This window comes from Trachypithecus francoisi, unplaced genomic scaffold (assembly GCF_009764315.1).
Source record: "Trachypithecus francoisi isolate TF-2019V2 unplaced genomic scaffold, Tfra_2.0 Lachesis_group15, whole genome shotgun sequence".
Classification (NCBI taxonomy): domain Eukaryota; kingdom Metazoa; phylum Chordata; class Mammalia; order Primates; family Cercopithecidae; genus Trachypithecus; species Trachypithecus francoisi.
Window position 1 is genome coordinate 110849552 of NW_022681460.1, and position 23336 is coordinate 110872887.

Consider the following 23336-nt stretch of genomic DNA (forward strand, 5'->3'; position numbering starts at 1 on the left):
GATTCTGAGTCTCCTGGGTGTGTGCTGGCCTGAAGACGAGGGCAGGGCTACCACGTCTAGAGTAGTGGGGCTCCTTGGGCCCCCCAAAGTGGACTGGGTGTGTATGAGCACAAGCACCTCAGCTTGTGTGTGGTGTTGCGATGAGACATTGGGGTCCTCAGTTTCCCTGGGATTACCCTGGGTATTCTGTAAAGATGGAAGATGGTGTTGAGGTTGGGGAATGGCTCTTTTGTGGGAGGCACAGAGAGAAGGAACAACCAAGCCTTCGATTCCAAAAGCCTGGGAAAGGACACAGGTGTTCAGGGGCCCTGCTTGGTCCCTAGGCTTGGGTTAATCTTGGGCTTCTGTAACTTCCCTGAACCCCATCCTCTCCTCCCCTAGAAGGGGAGCCCCATCACCCCACTCCCTGTGGTGTGGTGTTTAAGTGCTAAGATCCTGGAATTGGTCTGCCAGAGGTCAGTTCCCTCTCCGACAAACCACTTCTTCTGAGCCTCAAGGGCATTGCATCCCATTGGGGATTGGCGTGGTCCTTTATTTTGAGACAGAGTGTCTGTAGCCCAGGCTGGAGTGCAGTGGTGTGATCTCGGCTCAGTGCAATCTCCAGCTCCTGGGTTCAAGCAATCCTCTTGCCTTAGCCTCTCTAGTAGCTGGGACTACGGGCCTGTACCACCACGCCCGGCTAATTTTTGTAGTTTTAGTAGAGACAGGGTTTCACCATATTGGCCAGGCTGGTCTTGAACTCCTGACCTCAAGTGATTGGCCTACCTCAGCCTCCCAAAGTTTTGGGATTATAGGGATGAGCCACCATGCCCGGCTATTTTTAACTTTTTATTTTGTGTGTGTGTATGTGTGAGATGGGGTCTTGCTCTGTCGCCCAAGCTGCAGTACAGTGTTTTGATCACAGTTCACTGCAACCTTGACCTCCTGGTCTCAAGTGATCCTCCTACCTAAGCCTCCCTAGTAGCTGGGACTACAGGCCTGTACCACCAAGCGCAGCTAATTTTTTTTTTTTTTTAGACGGAGTCTTGCTGTGTTGCCCAGGTTGGAATGCAATGGCATGGTCTTGGCTCACTGGAACCTCTGCCTCACAGGTTCAAACGATTATCCTGCCTCAACCTCCCGAGTAGCTGGGACTACAGGCACCCACCATTCATGCCCAGCTAATTTTTGTATTTTTAGTGGAGACGAGGTTTCACCATGTTGGCCAGGCTGGTCTTCAACTCCTGACCTCAGGTGATCTGCCCACCTTGGCCTCCCAAAGTCCTGGGATTACAGGTGTGAGCCAGCATGCCTGGCCTAGGCCTGGCTAACTTTTTTGTACCTTATTGTAGAGGCAGGGTTTTGCCATGTTGCCCAGGGTGGGCCATGGTCCTTTAAATCCTTCACTCTTCCACGGCCAGAGACTGATTTACACTGTGGTCCCCTGCTGTGCCTCATGCTCACAGTGCTGGGCACTTGGGGACTGAGGCCAGAGCAGAAGGCAGAGTCGCAGCTCACCCCACGATGACAGTGGACATGAACTCTTACCAGAAAGGCAGGAGTCTGCAGGTTTTCTTGGAATTTTACAGTGAACAACAATTCAATGACACTTAATACATTCACAGTGTTACACGTTCCAAAACATGTCCATCACTCCAAAATGACTCCATTAAGCAGTCACTCCTTCCCCCTCCTCCCAGTCTCTGGTAACCACCTGCTTTCTGGTTTTGATCTTTTTAAAAAAAAAAATTAAAGTAGTTGGCCAGGTGTGGTGGCTCACACCTCTAATCACAGCACTTTGGGAGGCTGAGGCGGGTGGATCACGTGAGGTCAGGAGTTCAAGACCAGCCTGGCCAACATGGTGAAATCCCATCTCTACTAAAATACAAAAATTAGGCTGGGCGCAGTGGTGGCTCACGCCTATAATCCCAGCAGTTTGAGAGGCCGAGGTGGGTGGATCACTTGAGGTCAGGAGTTTGAGACCAGCCTGGTCAACATGGTGAAACCCTGTCTCTACTAAAAATATAAAAATTAGCGGGGCGTGGTGGCGAATGCCAGTAGCTGTGGTCCCAGCTACTGGGGAGGCTAAGGCAGGAGAATCACTTGCACCCGGGAGGCAGAGGTTGCAGTGAGCCGAGATCGCGCCATTGCACTCCAGCCTGGACAACAAGAGCAAAACTCTGTCTCAAAAATAAATAAATAATAAATAAAACAAAAGCAAAATAAAAAAGATATGAATTAGTTCCTTCATTTCCAATGTCCCCCATGCCTCTTGGTGGTCAACTCAGCTCCTAGGAGCCACTGATCTATTCTCTGTTGCTCTAGTCTTACCTGTGACAACATGTCATATAAATGGAATAACCCAGCCTTTTGAGCCTGGCTTCTTTGCACTGCAGCTAATTTTCTCTTGCTGAGATTATCCACCTAAATTTACATAGGATCTGGCCCGGCACAGAGGCCCTTTTCGTCCAGGTGCGAACCGGCAGGCCCGACGGTTCCCGCGCAGCCCCTAAGAGGATCAACAGAGGGCGCAGTGCGCCCAGAACGCCCAGCCCCTGCGAAGGCGGAGGCTCCTCCTCTCGGTCCCTACGGGACAGCTCAGTTCTCATAGGTCAGAGGCGTGGCTTGGGGGCGGGCCAGGGGAATCCCACCTCCCCCTGCATGCCCAAGCGCGCCTGGGGATGGTAGGCGGTCTCACCCGCAGGCGGCGGAAGTCAGGGGAGCGGCTGCGGCCCCACCCCTTCCCGGACTCGCCCCGCCCATCCCCTATCCGCGCGTGTTTCCAGACGCCTCAGGCCATGGCGCGCGCGCTCCCGCCAGCACGCTTGTCTGGCCCCGCCCCCGCGCCTGGCGCCCGCGCGCTCTCACGCTCCTCACCCGGACTCCTCCAGCGCGCTGCATGCCTACCCCGGGCCCGCCCGGAGAACAGGTGACGGCGGCCTCCGGGCACTGAGCTCGCGCTGACGAAAGGTTCTGGAAGCCGCCGTAAAAAATAATCAAGAAACAGGTGACAGAACTTTTAGTAAAACGTTTAATTTTTACCCAAAGTATCCGAAACATTGCCATGTCAGGCTGAGTGCGATGGGAGACGTCTGACCCCAAGAAGCTCGTCCTTCTGCCGAGCCCCGGGCCAGGCTCGCGGAGGAGGCCTCGGCGCTGGAGCTCGGATCTGACATTTTTGTGAAGCACAGGGGGCGTGGGAGGGACCGGATCAATGCGGCACTCAACAGAATCTGTTGTTGTTGTTTTTCCCTTTTTTTTTTGAGACGGAGTCTCGCTCTGTCGCCCAGGCTGGAGTGCAGTGGTGCGATCTCCGCTCACTGCAGCCTCCACCTTCCGGGCTCAAGCGATCCTCCAACCTCAGCCTCCTGAGTAGCTCGGATTACAGGCACACACCACCAGCTTGGCTGTTTTAATTTTTTTTTTTTTTTTTTTTGAGACGGAATTTAGCTCATGTTGCCCAGGCTGGAGTGCAATGGCGCGATCTCTGCTCACCGCAACCTCCGCCTCCCGGGTTCAAGCTATTCTCCTGCCTCAGCCTCCAGAGTAGCTGGGATTGTGGGCATGCGCCACCACGCCCGGCTGATTTTGTACTTATAGTAGAGATGGGGTTTCTCCATTTTGGTCAGGCTGGTCTCGAACTCGCGACCTCAGGTGATCCACCCGCCTTGGCCTCTTTCCAAAGTGCTGGGATTACAGGCGTGAGCCACCGCACCCGGCAGTTTTAAATTTTTTCTAGAGACAGACCCTCAGTATGTTGTCTAGGCCAGTGTCGAGCTCCCAACCTCAAGTGATCCTCTTGCCTTAGCCTCCCAAAGCGCTGGGATTTTACATGCGTGAGCCACCACTCCGGTCTCGATCTCCTGACCTTGTGATCCACTGGTCTCGGCCTCCCAAAGTGCTGGGATTACAGGCTTGAGCCACCACGCCCGGCCTAAAAGCCTTTTTTTGGGCTACTAGGTAACACATTCAGAAGAGGGTGCTTAGCTTAGGCGCTCCATGAGTTTTCACAAACTGAACATACACCCATGCAGCCAGCGCCCCCAGCAAGCCCCAGCCAGAATCCCTCATGCTTGCTTTCTGCCACTATCAAGCAGTTTGTTTTCTTTCAAATTTTTACGTTTTGAAATAATTATAGAAATGTACAGGGAGAAGCCAGGGTTGGTGGTTCTAGCCTGTAGACCCAGCTACTTGAGAGGCTGACGGGGAAGATGGCTTTAGCCCTGGATTTCTTTTTTTTTTTTTTTTTGAGACGGAGTCTCGCTCTGTCGCCCAGGCTGGAGTGCAGTGGCCGGATCTCAGCTCACTGCAAGCTCCGCCTCCCGGGTTTACGCCATTCTCTCGCCTCAGCCTCCCGAGTAGCTGGGACTACAGGCGCCCGCCATCTCGCCCCGCTAATTTTTTTTTTTTTTGTATTTTTAGTAGAGACGGGGTTTCACCGTGTTAGCCAGGATGGTCTCGATCTCCTGACCTCGTGATCCGCCCGTCTCGGCCTCCCAAAGTGCTGGGATTACAAGCTTGAGCCACCGCGCCCAGCCTAGCCCTGGATTTCTAGACCAGCCTGGACAACATAGCAAGACCTCATCTCTATTTTTTTTTTTGAGACAGAGCCTCTGCTGTATCACTCAGGCGGAGTTCAGTGGACCTCCGCCTCCTGGATTCAAGTGATTCTGCTTCAGCCTCCTGAGTATTTGGGATTACAGGTGTGTGCCACCACGCTCAGCTAATTTTTTTGTATTTTTAGTAGAGACGGGTTTCACCATGTTGGCCAGGCTGGTCTCAAACTTCTGACTTCAGGTGATCTGCCTGCCTCGGCCTCCCAAAGTGCTGGGATTACAGATGTGAGCCACTGCTCCTGGCTTTTTTTTTTTTTTAAAGAAAGACGTGTAGGGAGATCATGCAGCATCCCCCACTGTTAACATGTTGCCATCTTGCATAACTACAGTTAGCATAGAAACCAGATAATTTTCATTGGTACTGTACATGGGACTTACTCAGATTTACCCGTTTTCTAATGTTTTATGTGTATGTGTATGGAATTCTCTATTCTCTTCCATTTTTATGACAGTTTCAGTTGCCTTGCATTCTCATCAGCACTTAGTGTTGTCAGATTTATCATTATTTAGGTATTCTGGTAAGTGTATGGTGGAATCTAACCATAGTTTTAATTTCTTCTGTTTTTTTTTTTTTTTTGAGACGGAGTCTCGCTCTGTCGCCCAGGCTGGAGTGCAGTGGCCGGCTCTTGGCTCACTGCAAGCTCCACCTCCCGGGTTTACGCCATTCTCCTGCCTCAGCCTCCTGAGTAGCTGGGACTACAGGCGCCCGCCACCTCGCCTGGCTAGGTTTTTGTATTTTTTAGTAGAGACGGGGTTTCACCATGTTAGCCAGGATGGTCTCAATCTCCTTACCTCATGATCCGCCCATCTCGGCCTCCCAAAGTGCTGGGATTACAGGCTTGAGCCACCGTGCCCGGCCTCTTCTGTTTTTTAAAAAGGAACAAGGTCTCACTATGCTGCCCAAACTGGTTGGAAAACTCTTGTCCTCAGGCAGTCCTCCCACTTTGATCTCCCAAAGGTCTGAGATTACAGGCGTGAGCCACCACACCTGACCTTGGTTTTAATTCCTATCACAGTATATTAGTTTTCTCTATTGTGTATTGACTGATTGAGACAGGGTCTCGCTCTGTCGCCCAGGCTAGAGTGCAGTGGCGTGATCCCAGCTCACTGCAATCTCCACCTCTGGGGTTCAGGTCATTCTCCCGTCTCAGCCTCCCAAGTAATGGAGACCACAGGTGTGCACCACCATGCCTAGCTAATTTTTTGTTTTTTTTTTCTTGAGATGGAGTTTCACTGTTGTTGCCCAGGTTGAAGTGCAATGGCATGATCTCAGCTCACTGCAACCTCTGCCTCTTGGGTTCAAGCGATTCTCCTGCCTCGGTCTCCCAAGTTGCTGGGATTACAGGTGCCTGCCACCACAGCTAATTTTTGTTTAGTAGAGACGGGGTTTCACCATGTTGGCCTGGCTGGTCTCGAACTCCTGACCTCAGGTGATCCACCTGCCTTGGCCTCCCAATGTTGTGGGATTACAGGCGTGAGCCACCACGCCTGGTCTAATTTTTCAATTTTTTGGTGGAGATAGGGTTTCACCATGTTGGCCACGCTGGAGTTTTGCCTGTTCTAGAAGCTTGTATCAGTCATACAACACATAAGTTCTTTTTGTCTAGCTTCTTTTGCTCAACACAATGTCTCTGAGATTTATTTATGTTTTTATGTAAGTGTAAATGTTCATTTTTCTTGCTAAGTAGTATTTCATTGTATGAATAGACCAGAGTTTGTTTATCCATTCACATAGTGGTGGACATTTATTTTTATTTATTTATTTATTTATTTTTGAGATGGAGTCTTGCTCTGTTGCCCAGGCTGGAGTGCAATAGCGCGATCTCGGCTCACTGCAAACTCTGCCTTCCAGATTCAAGCCATTCTCCTGTCTCACGCTCCCGAGTCGCTGGAATTACAAGTACATGCCACCACACCCTGCTAATTTTTGTATTTTTAGTAGAGACGGGGTTTCACCATGTTGCTCAGGCTGGTCTTGAACTCCTGGCCTCATGATCTGTCCACCTTCGCCTCCCAAAGTGCTGGGATTACAGGCGTGAGCCACCGTGCCTGGCCCATGGTGGACATTTATGTTGTTTCCAACTTAAGGCCATTATAACTAGATTTTAGTAGCTACCATCCCTGAAATGCACGGTACCAGTTTTCCTTCCTACCAACAGCATGTAAGGTGACAGTTCAGGAAAAGTGTCCTAAGCATGTGTCATGGACTCTCTTTGTGGGGGTGATTTCTTTGAGGCGGGGCCAGGCATTCTTGTTCCCTGTGGCCTCCGCTGCCCTACCTTTTTTTGTTTTTTGTTTTTTGTTTTGAGATGAAGTTTTGCTTTTGTCATCCCAGCTGGAGTGCAATAGCTCGATCTCGGCTCACTGCAAACTCTGCCTTCCAGGTTCAAGCGATTCTCCTGCCTCAGCCTCCCGAGTAACTGGGATTACAGGCATGCGCCACCATGTCCTGCTAATTTTTGTATTTTTAGTAGAGATGGGGTTTTGCCATGTTGGCCAGGCTGGTCTGCAACTCCTGGCCTCAAGTGACCTGCCCACCTTGGCCTCCTGAAGTGCTGGGATTGTAGGTGTGAGCCACCATGTCCGGCTGGTCCCCTGCCCTATTTTAAGAGTCTGTATTAGGGATAAACTTCATGGAAAATGTGTGTCTGCTTTAAGAATGTTCTCAAGGGTCATTACCTTGCGCTGTGTCTGTTTCCTCTTTACGAGGATTCTCAGAAGAAATTCTTGCCGAGTCTCAATAGTTGAAATAATTTCACTCCTCCCAAGCATTTGGTTTGTTCTTATTTTAAGGACACTGAATTGGGCAGGTGGTCAAGTTCCACACGTGTGAGGGACTGAAATATATGGTGTCATTTTTCCCCGTTAGTCTTACGAGTGGCTCCATATTGTGTGCCTTCCTTTCTTCCACTAGCACTTCCAGTTCGTGCTTTCTTGCTATATTTTATTAGAGAAAGGCCATCTCCATGTCTTTCTGGTACAGGATGGGTCATAATAAAAACGTGCCTTTTGTGCCATGATTTGGGGGCGTCTTTGCCATGCAGCAGAGTGATGCCCCAGCTCTGCCAGATGTTGGAAGGGCTGTCGAGTGGAAGAGGGGTTCCTTCCTGTGACCTTGGCCTCGCTACCGGTTGACTAACTGGCCCCAGACCAGTATGTAAAGCACGTGCAAATCCTCACACAGCCTCTTGGAGCCAGCTGGCCATGCTGTCCTTAGCTTCAGATTTTTTTGTGTCTCTGGCTGCCCCCCATCCCAGTCCATCCTTCTGTTCTTTCTTTAAGCAGCTGCCTGTCTGTGCTTTCCTTGATGCTGTGTGGCCTTCTAGCATTTGTCATTTTCACTCTGTTGAGTTGTCCGGCTTGGCGTCCCTTGCTCTGCAGGTCCTGGGCAGGGGTGGCATTATATCGTCTGTCTTGGTCTCCTTTCTTCTCTTGCCCTGCTGAGTTGCAAGTTTCTTCTATTGATTGACAAGAACCTGTGTTGGCAGAGGAGGGGATAGGACTGGGGGCTGTGGCAGGACCAACTCTAAATCTGGCAGCTGTAGAAAGGGATGAGTTCCCTAAACCAGCTCCCCTTACCACACCCCCGAATGAAAAAAAAAGGAACGGGCCAGGCGTGGTGGCTCATGCCTATAATCCCAGCACTTGGGGAGGCCAAGGCAGGTGGATCACCTAAGGTCAGGAGTTCAAGACCAGCCTGGCCAACATGACAAAACCCCATCTCTACTAAAAATACAAAAATTAGCTGGGCATGGTGGTGTGTGCCTGTAATCCCAGCTACTAGGGGAGCTGAGGCAGGAGAATCGCTTGAACCTGGGAGGCGGAGGTTGCAGTGAGCCGAGATCCCACCACTGCACTCCAGCCTGGGCAACAGAGTGAGACTCCATCTCAAAACAACAACAACAACAAAGGCTGGTCATGGTGGCTCACGCTTGTAATCCTAGTACTTTGGGAGGCCTAGGCAGGCGGATTGCCTGAGCTCAGGAGTTCGAGACCAGCCTGGGCAATATGGTGAAACCCCGTCTCTACTAAAATACAAAAAATCTGTAGTCCCAGCTACTCAGGAGGCTGAGGCAGGAGAATTGCCTGAACCCGGGAGGTGGAGGTTACAGTGAGCTGAGATCGCGCCACCGCACTCCAGCCTAGGTGACAGAGTGAGACCCTGTATCTGCTGTTCTCTTGTAGGAGAAGGAGATGCCACGTATAAGGGTTAGCAGGGGGTGGCTTGCTTGCAATCAGGAGAGAGGCGGTGCTCATTCTCCGTGGGATCCTTGTGGTGCATGTCCCTGGCTTTTTTTTTTTTTGAGATGGAGTCTCACTCTGTTGCCCAGGCTGGAGTGCTGTGGCACAATACTTGGCTTACTCGGCTCTGGCTCCTGGGTTCATGCATTTCTCCTGCCTCAGCCTCCCAAGTAGCTGGGATTACAGGTGTGTGCCACCACGCCTGGCTAACTTTGGTATTTTTAGTAAAGATGGGGTTTCTTCATGTTGGCCAGGCTGGTCTCAAACTCCTGACCTCAAGTGCCGTGGTTTGCCACGGTTACCATGGAACTGAACGAAGGGGGACGAACGTAGAAATGAAAACCTGAAACAAAAGAAACTATTTTAAAGGAAGGAGCCAGGAGAAGAAGAGGGGTCCCTGCTTCTAGTGACCAAGGGCAGCCGCCTTAAGCTTCTACCGCTCTTCATATTCATTGGGTAGAAAGAGCAGGGAGGAGGAGGTAGCAGCAATTGGTCAGCTGCTTGATTGATCACAGGTTCACATTATCTCATTACAAGAAACACTTGTGCCTGGGTCGTGACTGCCCTCAGCATTCCTTCTGGGTGGCAGACGCAGTTTGTCAGTTTGCCAACATCCTGCTTTCATGAGAACAGTTTGCTGTTAACTCATATAGCCTCCAGTGGTATACAGAGTTCATCATGCCCCTCGTTCTTTCGGCCTGCAACACTCAAGTGATCCACCCGCCTCAGCCGCCCAAAGTGTTGGGATGACAGGCGTGAGCCACTGCGCCCAGCCTCTTCCTGGCTTTTGGCCAAAAGTTGAGACTTAGAAGTTGGGAGACCTGGAGCACTGTGGCTAGTTCTAGGCCCTACACTCTTCAGAAGAGCAGAGCTGTAGCTCTCTGGTAGTGAGCTCTCTGTTGCTGGGAGTATTCAGAGGCTGGATGACTGGCTGTTAAGGGATTTCTGCTTGGGTGGGATTTGGGGTCCTTCTAAGACAGATAACCTATGATTTCCAATATAAATGGGACAGTACTTCCAATGAGGGTTATATGTTATGCTGGGTCAGTCTTGAGTACCAAATGGATTCAGAGGCCTGAGTTGTCAGGTTCAACCTGATTTTCCTAGCCCCTTGAGGAACCGTTTGAGGTGTGGCATGATATAGCAAGTCAGCTGCCAAAGAGGGACTGAGCCACAGGAAGTGCGTGCCCAGAACGGTAAAGGGACTGTGGCCTTTCCTATCACCTTAACTCCTCATCCCCACCGTCACCTGCGCTTCATGCTTTGTGATAATTCACTGAGCTCATACTCGTGACCTGTGTCCTGCAGCATGTGGGTTACAATTCAATGAAACATTAAAATATCTACCCCTCTAGCATCTCCCATGTCCCTCACAGCAGTTCTGTGAGGCTGGCTGCCCTGTTTGACAGTTGAGGCCCACGTCTTCCCCAGGATCACAGACGTGTGGCTCTGAGCCCTGCCCCAGGGGTTTTCTCCATCAGAGAAGAGGAGCACTTTGAGTTTTGAGAGGGGCAGCCCTCTGCGAGTGAAGTGGAAGAAAAGGAAGCAGGCGAGGAGGCCCATCCAGACCCTCCCCCAAGACCCTTGCTGAAATGGCTGGGATGCGGTGTGCAGAAGCCCTCCTTTCCTTCACAGCTCCTGGCTTTCCAAGAGTGCCTGCCCACGCAGAGGCCTGCTGGCAGATGCAGCCTCTTCTCAAGGACACTGCTTGCGGGTAAATCCCTCACCACCCTAGAGACAGCCCACAGTCCTGAGACAAGGATGTGGGCCAGGCTCGATGCAGGTAAGCACCTCCTGTAGAAACCAGTGAGGCCAGAGTTCCAGAGGAAATGATGTAGGGATGGAGGCAGAGGGCCTCCAGGAGGCACCAGCCCCAGAGTCTTCCCTAGACTCAGACTTTAAGCACAAGCAGGGAGGGAAAGCACTTGAGCAGTGCCCCTCCCTGCATACCTGGCCTCTGCTGGAACTCATGCAGGGACAGGACACTCCTTTATCAGCAATCCTGTTCCTCTCCTGGGTAGCTTCAACCTGAACATTCTCCTTTACCTTGAGCTAAAATGGGTCTCCTGTCACCCTTGCCCATCAAACCTGGCCTTACCCTCAGGAACCACACAGGACAAGCCTAATACTTCCTTCTTGTGGCAACACTTTAGCAATTGAGACCTGGCTGTCAGGTCTCCCAGATAAACATTCGTGACTGAGACGTTGACTTGCTGCTTCTGGGGACCTCTTCTCATTTGATCAGAGAAAGTTTTTCAGGGTTAAACCTACTTCTTTCCACCCAGAAACTCTTCTTCTCAGGCTTACGCCTATAATCCTGGCACTTTGGGAGGCCAAGGCAGGAGGATTGTTTGAGACCAGCCTGGGCAATATAGGTAGACTGTGTTGCTACAAAAAGAAAAAGAAAAAAATGGCCAGGTGTAGTAGTCCCAGCTGTTTGGAGGCTGAGGTAGGAGGTTTGCTTGAGCCCAGGAGGTTGAGTCTGCAGTGAGCTATGATTGTACCACTGCATTCTAGCCTGGGCGACAGAATGAGGCCCTGTCTCAAAAAAGAAAAAGAAAAAGAAAGAAAAAAAAAAGGTTAAGAAACTCCTCACATATTTCTCCCTGGAACATATGCCCCCAGGCTCAAATCCACAGCAGCCTTGTTACACACACGTCATCCCCTGGCCCCAAGATAGTGCACCACCTTCCCCTTTCTAGCTCTTAACTCCCACGTGAAGCAGCCAGATGTAGGAAAACCCAGATTCATAAAGTGCTGATATGGGTGATCCTTTACCGAACGATTTTCTGCTTTACAAAGTAATTCACCAAATAATTTCCCTCGAGTATGGGCAGAGATCTGCAAACTACAGCTTGGAGCCAGCCTGCTGCCTCTCTTTTAGAGTAAAGTTTTATCAGGATCCATCCACATCCATTCATCTCTGTGGTGCGAACTGCTCTAGCGACACAGGCAGAGTGGAGGAGTTGCAGATGGCCAACAAAACCTCAACTGTTTACTGCCTGGCCCCTTACAGAAGCAGCTGGCCGACCCTGGCTCCAGGGCATCAGAAATGGGACCATTGGAATGGAGTAGCTGGGCTACATGGTTTTTCTCCTGCCCCACCTCTTGTTCTCAAACACACTTCCTCCCCAGTCATCTGAGGAATGTCAGTCTGAGACAGTCAGGAGCAGGTGTGCCTAGGGATTCATGGCTTCTGAAAATGGGGCTGGGGACTTTTAGGCTGAGGCCTCTGGCAGCTTCTGTCTGAAGGCTGAGCTGAGCTGAGCTGGGCATGGTGGCTCACGCCTGTAGTTCCGGCTACTCAGGATGCTGAGGTGGGAGAATCACTTGAGGCGGGAGGTTGAGAGGAGCCTGGGCAACAGAGTGAGACCTCATCTTTATTTTAAAACATTTTTTATTTTTATTTTATTTTTTATTTTTAGGAGCAGAGGGTTAATAGGAAAAAGAAAGAGAAAGAGAGAAAAGCAGCTCTCTCCAGTGAGAGAGAGGGGACTTCTTTTTTTTTTTTTTGAGACGGAGTCTCGCTCTGCCGCCCAGGCTGGAGTGCAGTGGCCGGATCTCAGCTCACTGCAAGCTCCGCCTCCCGGGTTCACGCCATTCTCCTGCCTCAGCCTCCCGAGTAGGTGGGACTACAGGCGCCCGCCATGTCGCCCGGCTAGTTTTTTGTATTTTTTTAGTAGAGACGGGGTTTCACCGTGTTAGCCAGGATGGTCTCGATCTCCTGACCTCGTGATCCCCCTGTCTCGGCCTCCCAAAGTGCTGGGATTACAGGCGAGAGGGGACTTCTGAAAGGAAAAGGCCGCCGGCAGCGGATGCACCGCATTTTATAGTCAGGCTTGAGGAGGTGGTGTCTGATTTACACAGGGCTCACAGATTGGTTCAGTCAGGTATGATGTTTACATATCGTGGGGGTGGCAGGGTGGAGGGAAGGCTGACCTCTCCACTCTAATCTTATTATGCAAATGTACTTTCCCCTTGGCCAGGCCATCTTGTCTGCTCCTTACTGTGTCTGTGGCTGGCAGAGAAGGGAAGATGGAGTCGCCATTTTGAATATGATGGGCACAACTGCTTGCATCTGTGTCTGCAGCTCGATTTTTTTTTTTTTTTTTTTTACAGACTACTCTTTGTTAGAAAGGAAAATGATTTGGGGCTGCTTTTCAGTAAAAGGAAAACCTTTCTGAGGACTTCTATACCCTCACTATCTAAGTAATTTCTTCTTAACTCCTGTATCATTCCCCACTCTGGAGTGGTAACCCTAACTGCTCTTAGGGGTTGTTTGACAATGACTCCTTCTGGCTACTTCATGCTTAAAAGGGACGTTGTGTGGGGAACAGAAGCTAGGGCTCCTCCTGGGGTCGAGCTAAGGGTCCTTGGAAAAAAGGCATGTCCATGGGTGGTTCTGTCTGCGGCACCATTTAGAGTTTGATTACTGTCAGCCATTCTGATGGGCTGTAACACTGGTTTGCCTCTACCAGATGTTGAGATAGTTTCCACATTCCAGAGAAACCAGGCAGAGAGAAACAAACATGCCCCAAATTTTCTTCACAGGAATATACCTTATTCAATTATGAAAGGCCGTACATAGTTCACAGTAAGTTTTCTTGACTTATTTTAATGAGTGTTGTACCTTGGGAACCCAGATGAGGTCCCTGACATGAAGCAGCTACATTGTTTGGGGTAAATACCTAGGGTTCATTGTCTCACACCAAGAAAATTTAGGACACAGGCATACATGAGGAGTTTAGGAACAGAGGTTTAATAGGCAAAAGAAAGAGAAAGGAAAACAGCTTCTTCCTTAGTGAGAGAGAGGGGACTTCTGAGAGGAAAAGGCCCAAGACCTCGTCTTTGAAAAAGCAGTAGCTCATGCCTGTAATCCTAGTGCTTTGGGAGGTCGAGACAGGAACATCGCTTGAGCCCAGGAGTTGGAGACCAGCCTGGGTGACATAGGAAGAACCTGTTTCTACAAAACAAAAAAATTAGCCAGATGTGGTACACACCTGTATTGCCAGCCACTCGGAGGTTGAGGTGAGAGGGTGGCTGGAGCCCAGGAGTTCAAGGCTGCAGTGAGCTGTGATTGTGTCACTGTACTCCAGCTGGGGTGACAGAGACCCTGTCTCTTAAAAAAGATTAAAAAAAAAAAAAGTCAAGCACCTACCAGATGCCTAATTGTTTTGTTTGTTTGTTTGTTTTCTTTGAGACCGAATCTCGCCCTGTTGCCCAGGCTAGAGTCATTGGTGCAATCTTGGGATCAAGTGATTCTCCTGCCTCAGCCTCCTGAGGAGCTGCGACTACAGGCACCCGCCACCACACCCAGTAATTTTGTATTTTTAGTAGAGATGGGGTTTCACCATGTTGGCCAGGCTGGTCTCGATCTCCTGACCTCAGGTGATCCAGCTGCCTCGGCCTCCCAAAGTGCTGGATTACAGGTGTGAGCCAGTGTGTCCGGCCCTGATTTAGTTCCTTTCTCCAAGGCTGGCTTCTACCTCTTCCTCACACAGTGACACCATTCCCCCGACCAGACAAGCAAGTGCCTGCTTTCCCTTGGCTTCTTACAACTGGCCCTCTGGGCCATCTACCAAAAATTTTAAAAAGTTAGTAGAGCCTGGTGGCACTATTGTCCTAGCTACTTGGGAGACTGAATTGGGAGGATTGATGGAGCCTGGGAGGTAGAGTGCAGTGAGCGATGACTGTGCCACTGCACTCCAGCCTGGGTGACGGAGTGAGATCCTCTGTCAAACAGACAAAGAGACAGACAAAAAAGCACTTTGCAGAGGTGACTGAATGTTCTGGAACCCCTGGGCCATTGGAAGTGGTATCTGTTGCTCCATCCTCCAATTTACACCGCAGCCTCAGCTTGTGTCTCAGAGTGCCCCTCTCCCTCTGGTCTGTGCTCTCTCTCTTCCAGAGGCTGGGAAGGTTGTTCCAGGGCTGCAGCCTGGACCTCAGAGGTCACATGTTGCCGGTTTGCCATAGCTGACTACTCTCTAGCATGTGGGTCAGTGGCTGTCAAATAGGATTTCTTTTGCGTTGCCATACAACGTCCTCCTTCCAGTGCAGGCGTGTCAAGGTCCTTAACCTGCCCCAACTTCAGGTCAAGTTATTGCAGGTTCTGGGAAGACTCAGATTCCTAGCTCCATGGCCTGAGCCCAAGGGATGCTCCATTTTATGCCTGTCACCTATGCCCTGTGGCCCATGTCATGTGATCCCAGGGCTGCAGGGGTTCGGGGGAAGAGAATCCAGCTGTGACCCTGCCTTCTGGGGCCCAGCAGCTGGGACAGCAGTGGTGCAGCCTCAGCCCCCGCACAGCCTTCCGGGGTCTGGGCTTCTTCCCTTTCACGCCCTCCTAGTTGCCCTAGTGACTGTGTGACCCCTCTCCCCCCTCCACCGCCTGCTGCCACGGCCGGCCGTATAAATAGAGGCGAGGAGCAGCTGGACTCTCTTGGCAGTCACCATGAGGGCGCTGGTCCTGCTCGGCTGCCTCCTGGCCTCGCTCCTGCTCTCAGGACAAGCAGGTAGGGCCCCTCCCAGCATGACCCAGCCCAGACTGCGCCCCCACACTTCCTCCAAGGTTTTCTGTCTACCATGGATGGGGTACAGGGTCGGGGCTGATGGCAAACCCTGCCTGTTGGCTGCTATCTTCTTACCCTTCTCTTTTCCCCAGGCCTGGGGCCTTGGAGAAAGAGTTGGGTGCTGGAGAGAAGGAGCGCAGTTGTGGGGCTCTCAGGGAGGCCAGAGGAAGTGGGAACAGCAAACAGAACTGAGCTGTGAACCGGGTCAGAGAGGAGTCTGGCCAGTAGATGTGGGAAAGACGGCCCTGAAAGGCAAGACAGGGGAGCCCCTGAGATGGACGAAATAGCACAGTCTGGGAGCTGGAGGTCGTTGAGGTGACGCTCCCACCTAGTGGGAGATAAGGCGGAGGCCCTACTCCAGCAAGAGACCTGGGTTTGTGTGATTGAGGACAGAGGGGGATACACTGGGCAAAGGTGGGGACCGTTTTGGGAGCAGTGAGATAGAATTGGAGTTGGTTTGGGATAAGATCGGAAATAGAGCTGGCGGTTGGGCTGGAAAGAGAATTGGATGCAATTCAGAAGAGGAACGGGGCCCGTTCTGGAGTGGAGCCTCTGCTCAGGGTGGGGGCTTCCGTCAGAAAAGGGGCTTGTCTCTGCGTGCTGACGCTTCCCTTTGGCGTCTCAGCACTTCGGGTAGCAGAGGTGGCTTGGGTTGCACCATGGGGGTTTATCTATAGGCTGTGGAGGAGATGCCAGATTGTTTTGCCACCTCTCTTGTTCCTAAGGTTCCTGAGGCCAGGTTCCCCTGGGGAATGCTTTTAGGGAGGTGCTCTGGGGATCCCCCTAGGATCCAGACTTCCCACCATGTCTTTTCATGACTCGGCAGTCTTCCCCCAGCAGGGCTCTGAGCCTAGGTTCGTACCTGGGACTGGAGAGGCCCAGGGTCCAGCCTTTCAGGTCTTTGAGGTTGAATAGGGGGTTGCAGGGGCACAGGCCCAGTAAGGAGAGCAGGCAGTGAGTGGGAACAAAAGCTGTGTCTTGGGGATTCAAGATGTAAGGTGGGGGGCTCTGGCCGCTGCAAGTGCTGCTGGGCCCTGCCCTTGTCTGTCCTTGAGTTAATTTGGGCTTTGCAGGGCTGCAGCGGCTGAGTGCTGAGTATTCCAGGCGGCTGTCAGGCGGCTAAGTATGGAAACAGCCACGTAATTGGATCCGGAGCCCCAAGCCGCTGCCACCCTCTGCCTTCGTGGCCCCTCCTCTGCTGCAGCCCAGCCCCAGCTGCTGGGCTTCTACACACTGGGCCCCAGGAATTTTTGGCCTTTTAGGGACATCCTTTATCTTTCCTCCCACCGAGGGAACTGGCCATCTGGAATGTTCTGCAGGCCTTGCTGGGGGCTCTTGCCGTGGGGAAAGGAGGCAGGCAGGTGCTTGTGCAAAGGTCTCTTCTCTCTGCTGTCTCTCCTTCCTGGGGCCCACAGCGTGCGTCTGCCCCGCCCCAACCTCCTGCGTAAAGCTTCCCTTTGTCCCTGCTCCTGCTCAGTATTGGGCTATGGGTTTCATCCACAGTGGTGGATTTTATCAGGACTCTGCCCCTCTGTGGACTGTGTACCCCAGAAGAGGCTTCCTCCTGTATCCACCAGCAGGTTCTAACCCACAAGGTGGCTTCCTCACACCCCCATCATGACAGCCTTTCCTGGTGGGCGATTCCCCCTCTAGAATTGGGCCACCCCGGTAAATACCACTCCACCCAAAGGTCACATCTTGGCTCCTGACCTCTTTCCGTCATCTCTCTGCTGTGTGCTAACTTCCCTCGCTATTTTGCTCCTCGGCCGGGTGGCGGCAGATATTCTCGCTCACCACTTCCACCTGCTTCTTAGGCCGGGGACCTCGCAGAGCTTCTCCTCTGGCTTTTCGCCCTTGTTGCTCCTGTGCTGCTCTGGACTGGGGTGGTGGGCTCTGCAGCCCTCCTTCTTGCTTCCCTGTGAGGAGACAAGCGCCCCTCCGTCACCGACCACCCATCGCCCATGCCCATGCCAGGACAGGGAAGGAGCAGCCAGGTGGGGCATTCCTGGCTCCACCTCCCGATGTGCTGCACTCAGGCCCTTGTACCCACGGGGCCCTCCTCTTTGGGAGTCCTGGTTTGGGGCTATTCCTCCCTAAAGCAGTGGGAAAGGCCCCTAGCAATGATTTGATCAGTCTCCCCACCGTCCAGGGGAGGGAAGGAACCCAGAGGAACAGGAAGACTTTTCCGAGGCCAGACAGCGAGTCAGGGACAGGCACACCCGGTCCAGGGCCCTCTCCTTTCCTCAGCCTGTCTCTCTGTGACAGACCCTGCCTGTACTCCCAAGCCCCTCTCTCCCTGTAGGGTGAGTGTGAAAGGAGGAGAAAGGGTGCAGTGGATAAGACCATCCTGGGGGAGCTTCCCTCGTTTGCAGGGTGAAGAGCTATACTTTTGGTTTCCCTGGAGAGTGGGATCTGCCGAGAAAGCATTTCTTTGGGTTTAAGCCATTGGTGTTTATTGCTAAAGGCAGAATTTGGGACTTCTTTGCTTCCTGTTGTCCTTCCTGTTGCTTGATACAGAGATTGGGGATCTGGGGATTCCTGTCCATCCCTCATCCTTCCTCCAGCTCCAGCCATAGTTTCAGACTTGCCCATCTGCCCTGGCCCCACTCGGCCACCCCAGTGGCGAAGGGCTGGTGCATGCTGGGGCTGCCCCTCTGTGAGTGCCCACGGCTCAGCGCCCGCCATGTGAGACAAGGGTGCACAGTGACGATCAGGAAGCCGTTTCCCCACCCCTTTCTCTCCCACCCCTCGCTGGTTATTTCTGGAAAGAGGCCAGCACTCCAGTTTCCTCAACAGGGCAGCCCAGATGCTAGGATCCGCCGTGGGAGGGCTGCTGAGAAAATGCAGCAAGCTCAGGGGTCTTGGGCAGAGAACAGACCCCAGAAGCCTTTTCCCCACAGCTGGTTCCCTGACTCCTCATTTGGTGCTGCTGGGCAAGCCTGTAGGGGACATCTGGTCCCACAGTGAGCCTGGAATGCACTAGACTGGGCCGTGGTAATGAACACATCCCTCAAAAAAGTGACACCTTGGTCGGACACAGTGGCTCACACCTGTAATCCCAGCGCTTTGGGAAGCCAAGATGGGAGCATCACTTGAAGCTAAGAATTTGAGACCAGTCTAGACAACATAGTGACACCCTGTCTCTAAAATAAAACACAAAAAATTAGCTGGGTGTAGGGGTGCACACCTGTGGTCCCAGCTACGGGAGAGGCTGAGATGGGAGGATCACATGAACTCAGGAGGTCAAGGCTACAGTGAGTTGTGATTGCACCACTGCACTCAAGCCTGGGCGACAAAGCGAGACCTTGTCTCAAGAAAAAAAAAAAAAAAAAGTGGCACCTGGCATGGTGGCCTGTGGAACTGCTGTTTAGGAACTGCTGGTTTTGTCCCACATCCGGGTATTACGGTGAAGGTCAAACAGTGAATTCATGGCAGGCCAGAGCTGGAATTCAGTCCTTTCCACTCCTTGGCCTGTGCTTTTACCCACTTATCCCCCAGAGGGAGGTCCAGATGAGGCCGGTAGCATCCAGCTGGCTGTTTGGTGCCTACTTGGGTATGGTGGGCTGGGGATAGTCAGCCTATGGACACAGGAGGAGGACAGCTGCTTCCGTTCTCTGACCTGACCTGCAGGGCTAAGGACAGGGCTAGGCCCTGTACATCCTAACTGGAACAAGGCGGCTGGCGGAGTGGGGAGCCGGGAGGGCCATGGCTGTGGGATGGAGCGCCTGGGCTTAGCTCTGTCTCCTGGGCATATGCCCTGCTCCAAACCCAAATCCAGGCCTCATGGCAGCGCAACCCCTTCCCTATAAACATCACTCGTGTGTGCAACCCTCTCATTCAAACACTTCACCAGGCTTCATCATTCGTGAGCCCATCCCGCGTTTACTGCGTCCCTGTTGTCTTTAAGATATAGTGCTACGGGAATTGAGACAGGCATTTTATGTTCAATGTTTATAGTCCAGTAGGGGAGAGGAGGTGTCTTCTGCCTTGCACGTAGCTGAATCTGGTCACATGGGATACACATCAATGTCATTGGGGAGGCATGAGAAAAGCAAGGTGGGTTGAAGGCAGGGAGGAGACCATCTTGAGCTGAGTGGATCAGATCAGAAAAGGTTTTCCGGATGAGGGAATATTTGAGCTGGGCCTTGAGGAAAGCAGGATTCAGAACAGAAAGATGGCAGGAAGGGAATTCTGAGATGAGGGAACAAGAGGAGCAAACTCAGGTGCCAGAGCAACTGGGCTCTGGTGAGACCCAGGAAAGGGGAACGTTGTTCTGTCTTGCATGAAGGTGGGCAGATGGAAGTGGGGTGGTGTGACGTGTTTGGAAGGCAAGGTTGGGGCTGAAGTGTGAAGGGCCTTGTTAGGCCAAGCAGGGCTTTGCTTGGTGGGTAGTGGGTCACCACCAAGGGCTCAGGGAAGATCTATCTGGCAGTTGTCTGTAGGAAGAGTAGGGCGAGGGGAGACTGATTAGTCAGCCACACCAGAGAGGTAGGTGAGGGAGTGTGGACCCGGGCGAGGGGTTGGGAGTGGAGAGAAGGGGTGGACCCAGTTGATAGCTGGTGTAGAATCCCTGGCCTTCCCAGCTTGGGAGCCAGGCCCAGGGAGGGGGCCCTTATAGGTTCTGTCGAGGTCGCTGGGAGAATGATCTTTCCAGAAAAATAGACTGGGAACATGAGAGAGAGGAATAGATTTTAAGAGTTCAGTTTGGGCCTGGGTGAAGTGGCTCACACCTGTAATCCCAGAACTTTGGGAGGCAGAGGCGGGAGGATACCTGAGCCCAGGGGTTTTAGACCAGCTTGGACAACATAGAAAATTTAAAAAAACAAAAAAATAGAAAAAATGAACTGGGCATGGTGGCAGGTGCCTGTAGTCCCAGCTACTTGGGAGGTTGAGGCAGGAGGATTGCTTGAGCTCGGTAGGCTGAGACTGTAGTGAGCTGTGATTGCACCATTGTACTCCAACCTGGGCAACAGAGTGAGACCCTCCCTCAAAAAAAAAAAAAAAAAGTTCAGGGCTGGATGCGGTGGCTTATACCTGTAATCCCAGCACTTTGGGAGGCTGAGGAGGGCAGACCATGAGGTCAGGAGTTTGAGACCAGCCTGACTAATAGGATGAGACCCCATCTCTACTAAAAATACAAAAAAATTAGCCACGCATAGTGGCATGAGCCTGTAATCCCAGCTACTCGGGAGGCTGACGCAGAAGAATCGCTTGAACCTGGGAGGCAGAGGTTGCTGCGAACTGAGATCACACCACTGCACTCCAGCCTGGGTGACAGAGCAAGACTCTGTCTCAAAAAAAAAAAAAAAAGTTCAGTTTGGGTCATTATGAAGATTGGCTACTCGTGGGGCATCTGGATGGAGGTGGCAGGGGCTAGAAAGGCAGGACTGCAGCTCAGGAGGGATGTCAGGTCAGGGCATTTAGGAGTGAGATTCATTTACATAAAGATGAGAGGGAGGCTCTGAGGTCACCCAGGGAGCTCTACCAGGAAGAGACAAAGATTCAAGGACCGATCCTTGATGAACACTGAGTTTGAGGAGTAGGAAGAGAAAGACGATAAATGAATTTATCAGAAAGATAGGTAGATAGGAAGGGACCCAAGAAGAGACAGTGACCTGCAAGTCCAGGTCTTCTAGAAGAAGGCGGGTGGCCAGCAGGATTAAATATCACAGAGATGCTGAGGGAGAGGAGCTGTCGCTTCTGACAACCAGCAGGTCACTGGCCGATGAGGAGGGTTTGAGGGTATTTAGTGAGGATGAGGAGGCAACATCTTTAGACATAGAAACTTTTAAAAATTAAGTTTGGGAGAAATAAAGTCCAGCAACAGTAACTTAAAAGCAGATGGGTTTACAGAGGAAGAGAAAATTTTTTTCTTTCCCTTTTTATTTATTTTTGTGAGACAGGGACTCACTCTGTTGCGCAGGCTGGAGTGCAGCGGTTGATCAAGGCTCACTGCAGTCTCCACCTCCTGGGCTCAAGCAATCCTCCCACCTCAGCCTCTCGAGTAGCTAGGACTACCCTATGTCCGACTAATTTTGTTTTTTATGGGAGAGGCAGGATTCACTGTGTTGCTCAGGATGGTCTCAGATCCCTGGGCTTAAGTGATCCACCTGCCTTGGTTTCCCGTGGGTGTGAACCAGTGCACCTGGCTGAGAAAAGTTTTTTCTTTTTTTTTTAACTTTTATTTATTTGTTTTGAGATGGAGTTTTGCTCTTGTTGCCCAGGCTGGAGTGCAGTGGCACGATCTTGGCTCACCGCAACCTCCGCCTCCCAGGTTCAAGTGATTCTTCAGCCTCAGCCTCCTGAGTAGCTGGGATTACAGGCATGTACCACCAAGCCTGGCTAATTTTGTATTTTTAGTAGAGATGGGGTTTCTCCATGTTGGTCAGGCTGGTCTCGATCTCCTGACCTCATGATCCGCTCACCTCTGCCTCCCGAGTGCTGGGATTACAGGCGTGAGCCACTGCGCCCGGCCCGTTTAGCATTTTTTTTTTTTTTTTAAGAAGGAGTCTCGCTCTGTCACCCAGGCTGGAGTGCAGTGGCGCGATCTTGGCTCACTGCAAGCTCTGCCTCCTGGGTTCACACCATTCTCCTGCCTCAGCCTCCCAAGTAGCTGGTACTACAGGTGCCTGCCACCATGCCCGGCTAATTTTTTCTTTTGTATTTTTAGTGGAGATGGTGTTTCACCATGTCAGCCAGGATGGTCTTGATCTCCTGACCTCGTGATCCGCCGATATCGACCTCCCAAAGTGCTGAGATTACAGGCATGAGCCACCACACCTAGCTGGGTTAGCTTTTTTAAGTGGAAATTGACGCAGTGGACATGTGGCCTGAGTTACCCAGATGATGACCGTAGTCCTCTCTCTCTTTTTTATTTTTATAAGTGAGATAAGGTCTCACTTAGTCTCCCAGGCTGGAGTGCAGTAGTGCAATCATAGCTCACTGCAGCCTCAACTTCCTGGGTTCAAGTGATCTTCCCATTTCAGCCTTCAGAGTAGCTGGGACTACAGGGACGTGTCACCAAGCCCAGCTAGTTTTACTTTTTGTAGATACATTGTCTCACTATGTCACTATGTTGCTCAGACTGGTCTCAAACGCCTGGGCTCAAGTGATTCTCCTGCCTTGGCCTCCCAAAGTGCTGGGGCTACAGGTGTGAGCCACTGCACGCAGCTGACTTTGGTTTTCATTCTTCCTTGTGGACTGGGGATGGGAGTCCAGCTTCAGGTCCCCTTCATGATGTGTTTTTGGCTGTGAGGCCTGTGCCTTCTCGTGGTGCATTGGTGGGACTCACTTTGGCTCAAGGTGGTGGGCTGGCTTCTGTTCTCTGCCGAGTTTGCTCTGGGAGTCCTGGCTCCTCAGGGACCTCACCCCTGACTTCACCTGTCTTCTTAGAGCTAAAAGTTGATCTTCAGACTCTGCCTTCACCCTATTTGGCTCCTCCATTCCCTCCTGGGTCTCCCTTCCCTACCCACACTGGGCCCCTACTCCGACCCCTGTCCCTGCTACCAAGACCCTGGTCAGGGGAGGAGCTGCAGCTCATTGCAATGGAGACCAGTGACTCGCAGCACAGACGGGCACTTTGCTCAAGTCTGTCTGTGTTTCAGAGCGTTCAGAAGATTTTAGCTCAAGGAAGATGTCTCTAAGACTGAATTTCCCATTTGGCAGGCAAGGTCTTACCCAAAGTTCCTAAATCTCAGCACAGAGGTGGTAAGTAGTTCACCGGTTCTGAGTGCAGAGGGGCTGAGCTACATAGCAGGCATTTCTCTTCCAGGTCCTGAATGGGTGAAATAATGAATGAATGAACTGGAGTCCTGATGAGCACGGCTGCGAAGTAGGATCTGCCCAGTGCTCGAGAGGTCCCAGTCCCCTGTGCTCATCCCCGGCTGGGTATCCTCAGCAGGACGTGGCCAGGGTGGGTGCAGTTTAG

At 51.9% G+C, this 23336-nt stretch overlaps 1 protein-coding gene across 1 annotated transcript in view; it reads left to right on the forward strand.

Annotated features, from left to right (window-relative positions):
* The first annotated feature begins 15258 nt into the window (after positions 1-15258).
* SRL (sarcalumenin) overlaps positions 15259-23336 on the forward strand; it is a 53020-nt gene continuing 44942 nt past the window's right edge. Inside the window, exon 1 of the mRNA XM_033235913.1 lies at positions 15259-15352. Within this exon, the coding sequence (XP_033091804.1) occupies positions 15292-15352 (61 nt within the window). The 5' untranslated portion in view covers positions 15259-15291. The remainder of the gene's footprint in view (positions 15353-23336) is intronic.